The sequence below is a fragment of the Eleginops maclovinus genome, chromosome 11 (assembly GCF_036324505.1).
Source record: "Eleginops maclovinus isolate JMC-PN-2008 ecotype Puerto Natales chromosome 11, JC_Emac_rtc_rv5, whole genome shotgun sequence".
NCBI lineage: Eukaryota > Metazoa > Chordata > Actinopteri > Perciformes > Eleginopidae > Eleginops > Eleginops maclovinus.
Window position 1 is genome coordinate 868,622 of NC_086359.1, and position 6,714 is coordinate 875,335.

Below are 6,714 nucleotides of genomic sequence, written 5' to 3' on the forward strand. Positions count from 1 at the left end.
CGGCAGGCACAGCCACGACTCAGGATCCAGGACTCAGGATCCAGGACTCAGGATCCAGGACTCAGGATCCAGGACTCAGGATCCAGGACCCAAGATCCAGGATTCAGGATCCAGGACACAATATCCAGGACTCAGGATCCAGGACTCAGGATCCAGGTTTCAAGATCCAGGACTCAGGACCACGGCAACAAGCACAGCCACGACTCAGGATCCAAGACTCAAGATCCAGGACTCAGGACCACAGCGGCAGGCACAGCCAGGACTCAGGATCCTGGACTCAACATCCAGGACTCAGGACCACAGCGACAGGCACAGCCACAACTCAGGATCCAGGACTCAGGATCCAGGACTTAGGATCCAGGACTCAGGATCCAGGACTCAAGATCCAGGACTCAAAATCCAGGACTCAAGATCCAGGATTCAGGATCCAGGACACAATATCCAGGACTCAGGATCCAGGACTCAGGATCCAGGTCTCAAGATCCAGGACTCAGGACCACAGCAACAAGCACAGCCACGACTCAGGATCCAAGATCCAGGATCCAGGACTCAGGACCCCAGCAACAGGCACAGCCATGACTCAGGATCTGCAACTCAGGATCCAGGACTCAAGATCCAGGACTCAGGACCCCAGCAACAGGTACAGCCACGACTCAGGATCCAGGATCCAGGACTCAGGACCCCAGCAACAGGCACAGCCATGACTCAGGATCTGCAACTCAGGATCAAGGATCCAGGACTCAGGACCCCAGCAACAGCCACGACTCAGGATCCAGGACTCAGGACCACAGCGACAGGCACAGCCCACGACTCAGGATCAAGGACTCAGGATCCAGGACTCAGGACACAGCGGCAGGTACAGCCACAACTCAGGATCCAAGACTCAAGATCCAGGACTCAGGCCCACAGCCGCAGGTACAGCCACAACTCAGGATCCAAGACTCAAGATCCAGGACTCAGGCCCACAGCGGCAGGTACAGCCACAACTCACGATCCAGGACTCAAGATCCAGGACTCAGGACCACAGCAGCAGGCACAGCCACGACTCAGGATCCAAGACTCAGGATCCAGGACTCAGGACCACAGCAACAGGCACAGCCACGACTCAGGATCCAGGACCCAAGATCCATGACTTAGGACCACAGCTACAGGCACAGCCCCAACTCAGGATCCAGGAATCAGGACCACAACAAGAAGTACAGCCACGACTCGGCATCCAGGACTCAGGATCCACTACTCTGGATCCAGGACTCAAGATCCACTGCTGATGATCACGACTTGGCATCCACTACTCAGGATCCAGGACTCAGGATCCACTAATCTGATCAGCCATAAGCTTTACCAAAAAAGAAGGTCTAAAGCGCATTCTTAAAAACGGATAGGGTTTCTGCCACCGAACATTCAGATGAGGCCTGGACCTTTGTATTTAAGATTAGGCGTTGCTCTTGAATGAATACCATTAAGCATTGACTTCAAATTGAGCTACACATTGACAGTTAAGGTTAAGCATGAACTTCATTAATTATCCTTTATATCAATGAAACCATTTTTAACAATGACATTAATCAAATCAAGGGGGTCACAACCTTAGTGTTGAAAGAACTGCCTGGTATTCTCCTAAATGAATCTCCTAAAACACTCTCATACAATACAGTAATATCAAAATGACATTCAATTTCAATACATTTGAATATCTCATCAACAAGGCAATTAGTGAGGCCGGGTTGCCCATCGCTACCAGTTGGATGACTTGATGTTCAGTCACCCAGGACTCCAGAACATCTCTTATAAAATGGAGACACATGTGATGCTGTTCTGTCAGACGGCTGCGGGTGAGAAGCTGTGACAACAGGCACGGAAAGAGAAGTTTAAGGTATTACTGCCATGCTTTTGATTATTTAATCACTGAAATATTTTGAATGCATCCTCTGTTTACATTTGCAGAAACTTATACCTTGTGTGAGAGTGATTTTTGTGACCAATCAGCACCCCCCCCCCCCATTTGTGTCTTTCTTTTCAGATTGATGGAAAACTACACCTTCAACAGCTTTTACATCCAGCTGGAGGGGTTAAAGGTCACCGAAATGTCCCTGTACCCTGTGTTTTTCTTCTTCTTTTTCTCATACCTTTTTATTATGGTGGCAAATGTGGGAATTTTAATCCTGGTTTTAATTGACAAGAACCTTCAACAGCCCATGTACCTTCTTTTCTGCAATCTACCTCTGAATGATATTCTTGGAAACTCTATCTTAGTTCCTCGTTTGCTTGCAGATACCCTGCGTCCCCCCTCTGAGCGCCTCATCAGTTATCCAGAGTGTGTGCTGCAAGCTTTTACTACACACATGTTTGGTGCCACCTGTCACACGGTGCTCATCATCATGGCTGTTGACAGATATGTGGCCATCTGTAACCCCCTGCGCTATACGTCCATAATGACCAACAAGATGGTGATCAAGCTGACCGTTTCTGCCTGGGGAGTGGCCTTCGTTATGGTCGGGATTCTGCTGGGTCTGACCATACGGCTGAACCGATGTAGGACTATGATTACCAATCCTTACTGTGACAATGCTGCTCTGTTCAAACTGTCCTGTGAGAGTGTGTTCATTAATAATGTGTATGGCCTCACGTTCACTGTGGTTCTGTTCACGGTTTCAATCGGCAGCATGGTGATCACCTACAGTAAGATCACTGTGGTCTGTCTCACCAGTAAGAGCCAGTCTCTGAACAGTAAAGCCCTGAAGACCTGCAGCACTCACCTCTCTGTATATCTGATTATGTTACTCAGCGGTATGCTTGTCATCCTCCTGCATCGCTTCCCTCAGTACTCAGACTACAGAAAACTTGCTGCCATTTTATTCCACATCATCCCCGGCAGCCTGAACCCTATCATTTACGGGGTTCAGTCCAAAGAGATACGCAGATTCCTGTCACAGTTGTTTCTGCGTAAAAAGGTTTTGCCATCGTTGTAATGTCGATACAAATAAACAGGTATATATATATATATATATATATATATATATATATACGTGTTTATAAGAAGGAGTATGCCTGTGTGTGTTTGTTTTGTGCAGATTAAATGCGCGGTCAGATAAGTACTAAGTTGTGAAAAGATTGCTGACGTTTTAAAAATCAACATTTGCTTCATGACTCCATTATTTGCTGTAATGAAACGAAGCGTTAATTTATCCTTATTGATTATCTTGATGACATCACACTTGATAATGTCTGAATGTCTTTCAGGTTGTTGTTGCAAACACTGTGAAGCTTTTGTACTTTATGAAGGAAACGTTTCTGAACAGCTGATTTGTCTATGAAAGTCTCCCTTCTTAAACCTTTATTCACTGAAATCTAAAGGATGTTTTCTGATGCTTTAAAATGTATTTGATAACCAAAGTATTGTATAGTCCAGTTCTGAGGTCTTTACTCTGAGAGAGGGGACCACATCAGTCCAGTTCTGAGGTCTTTACACTGAGAGAGGGGGTCACATCAGTCCAGTTCTGAGGTCTTTACACTGAGAGAGGGGATCACATCAGTCCAGTTCTGAGGTCTTTACACTGAGAGAGGGGGTCACATCAGTCCAGTTCTGAGGTCTTTACACTGAGAGAGGGGATCACATCAGTCCAGGTCTGAGGTCTTTACTCTGAGAGAGGGGATCACATCAGTCCAGTTCTGAGGTCTTTACACTGAGAGAGGGGATCACATCAGTCCAGGTCTGAGGTCTTTACTCTGAGAGAGGGGACCACATCAGTCCAGTTCTGAGGTCTTTACACTGAGAGAGGGGATCACATCAGTCCAGGTCTGAGGTCTTTACACTGAGAGAGGGGACCACATCAGTCCAGTTCTGAGGTCTTTACTCTGAGAGAGGGGATCACATCAGTCCAGGTCTGAGGTCTTTACACTGAGAGAGGGGATCACATCAGTCCAGTTCTGAGGTCTTTACACTGAGAGAGGGGATCACATCAGTCCAGTTCTGAGGTCTTTACACTGAGAGAGGGGTTCACATCAATCCAGTTCTGAGATCTTTACTCTGAGAGAGGGGATCACATCAGGCCAGTTCTGAGGTCTTTACACTGAGAGAGGGGATCACATCAGTCCAGTTCTGAGGTCTTTACACTGAGAGAGGGGTTCACATCAATCCAGTTCTGAGATCTTTACTCTGAGAGAGGGGATCACATCAGTCCAGTTCTGAGGTCTTTACTCTGAGAGAGGGGACCACATCAGTCCAGTTATGAGGTCTTTACTCTGAGAGAGGGGGTCACATCAGTCCAGTTATGAGGTCTTTACTCTGAGAGAGGGGATCACATCAGTCCAGTTCTGAGGTCTTTACTCTGAGAGAGGGGGTCACATCAGTCCAGTTATGAGGTCTTTACTCTGAGAGAGGGGGTCACATCAGTCCAGTTCTGAGGTCTTTACTCTGAGAGAGGGCACTTTGAGCTGCTGTATAAATGAAACCTCAGAGACCAGATCTTTGAGGAGCAGGAAGGCGGGCCTGCTTCCTTCGGCTCAGAGTTGTTTTACTATGAAGTCTTTCTAATCTTACATCCTTTGAGAGTGAGAACTGTTTTCTGGTTAATCTGATATTTATTTTACACACAATCCATGATTTATGTTCACGATAAACGATAACAGTTACAAACATATGAAAGCTCACATTCATTACATTTCATTCAGCGTCCTCACAAATACAGGAACAGCCGTCATTACTAACAACCACTATTAACATGAATAATTAATAGTACCTTAATTTAATACACATTCATTTATCGTGAACCGACAAATGAATGATACTAAATAACATTTACCTGTCTTTAATAATGCTATAGTTCCTGTTTGTATATCTCTACTTTATGTTATGAACGCTATATACAATATTAAGTACCAAAGGATTCAGAAAACCTCATCAAACATTACATAGACTTTGTGCCAGAATCTATGTATTAAAAATAACTGGTGTCTTATTGTTAATTAGATGCTTTAATTAACAATTTATAAGATATTGTAAACCTTAAAAGTTGCCGTCCTGATAATAGATGTTAAAGATAGATGAGTAAGAATGAAGCTGATATAACACATTACACATTATGGTGTGTTCAACATAACCTGTAAACAGTAATCACTTGTTATAAGGAAGCCAAATAATGAATACAGTTTAATTAACTATTCATTTCAATAAGTGTGGTGAAAATATTCAAAGATCAGGATCATTTTTAACATGTCAGCACTAACTTCCATTAAAGACAAACTGCTTCTAAATAACTGGATTTATTTGATTGTTTCTGTTCAGAATTAAAACGATGGCAAAACCTTTTTACGCAGAAACAACTGTGACAGGAATCTGCGTATCTCTTTGGACTGAACCCCGTAAATGATAGGGTTCAGGCTGCCGGGGATGATGTGGAATAAAATGGCAGCAAGTTTTCTGTAGTCTGAGTACTGAGGGAAGCGATGCAGGAGGACAATGAGGAATCCACTGAGTAACATAATCAGATATACAGAGAGGTGAGTGCTGCAGGTCTTCAGGGCTTTACTGTTCAGAGACTGGCTCTTATTCATCAGACAGACCACAGTGATCTTACTGTAGGTGATCACCATGCTGCCGATTGAAGATGTTAACAGAACCACAGTGAACGTGAGGCCATACACATTATTAATGAACACACTCTCACAGGACAGTTTGAACAGAGCAGCATTGTCACAGTAAGGATTGGTAATCATAGTCCTACATCGGTTCAGCCGTATGGTCAGACCCAGCAGAATCCCGACCATAACGAAGGCCACTCCCCAGGCAGAAACGGTCAGCTTGATCACCATCTTGTTGGTCATTATGGACGCATAGCGCAGGGGGTTACAGATGGCCACATATCTGTCAAAAGCCATGATCATGAGCACCGTGTGACAGGTGGTAGCAAACATGTGTGTAGTAAAAGCCTGCAGCACACACTCTGGATAACTGATGAGGCGCTCAGAGGGGGGCCTCAGTATGTCTATGAGCAAACGAGGCACCATGATAGAGTTCCCAAGGATATCATTAAAGGGCAGGTTGCAGAAAAGAAGGTACATGGGCTGCTGAAGGTTCTTGTCAATAACAATCAGAACAACAATCCCCACATTCACCAACATAATAATAAGGTATGAGAAAAAGAAGAAGAAGAACACAGGGTACATGGACTTCTCCGTGACTTTTAGCCCCTCCAGCTGGAGAGTAAAGCTGTTAAAGGTGTAGTTCTCCATCAACCTGAAGAAAGGAAACACAAAAAAGATGGATACTGATGAGTCACAAAGGCTCCACGATCGATTCAATACATGTTAGACAATTTCAAATGTTCATCAGGGAGAGAATTAAAGCACTAAAGCATTATATTACCTCTAGTTTATTTCCCGTCACCAAATACTGAGCAGCCCCCTCCTGACAGAACGCTTCCACCTCTGTCTCAACTTTTAAAGAGACGCTCTGCAGTCACAACGTGGCTGATGTGACGTCCAGGGATCATGCTCGGCGTCTCCCCCTGGTCCAAACCCAACACAGTATACCCGCAGCTCCACGGTTGTTGGAGGTAACAGGGCTTAGAGGGACATCTTCAGTCACACGTTCAGAGACCTGTGTCTCCGTTTGGCCTTCCCGGTGTAGCGTCACGTCTTTCTAGACGCTACAGTAGTCTAGCTGCAGATCATGGAGTCCTCGTGTGAACCTGGAAATGTTGAAACCCCAAAGTG

At 45.1% G+C, this 6,714-nt stretch overlaps 2 protein-coding genes across 2 annotated transcripts; one reads left to right on the plus strand and one right to left on the minus strand.

Moving 5' to 3' along the window:
• The first annotated feature begins 2,024 nt into the window (after positions 1 to 2,024).
• Positions 2,025 to 2,969, plus strand: LOC134872126 (olfactory receptor 8G17-like). The gene has a single exon (XM_063895277.1). It carries the CDS (start codon positions 2,025 to 2,027, stop codon positions 2,967 to 2,969), a length of 945 nt encoding a protein of 314 aa, XP_063751347.1.
• A 2,317-nt stretch (positions 2,970 to 5,286) lies between these two features.
• LOC134871534 (olfactory receptor 8G17-like) lies at positions 5,287 to 6,234 on the minus strand. The gene has a single exon (XM_063894253.1). The coding sequence runs from the start codon at positions 6,229 to 6,231 to the stop codon at positions 5,287 to 5,289; it is 945 nt and encodes a 314-aa protein (XP_063750323.1). The 5' UTR covers positions 6,232 to 6,234.
• Between the last annotated feature and the right edge of the window lie 480 nt (positions 6,235 to 6,714).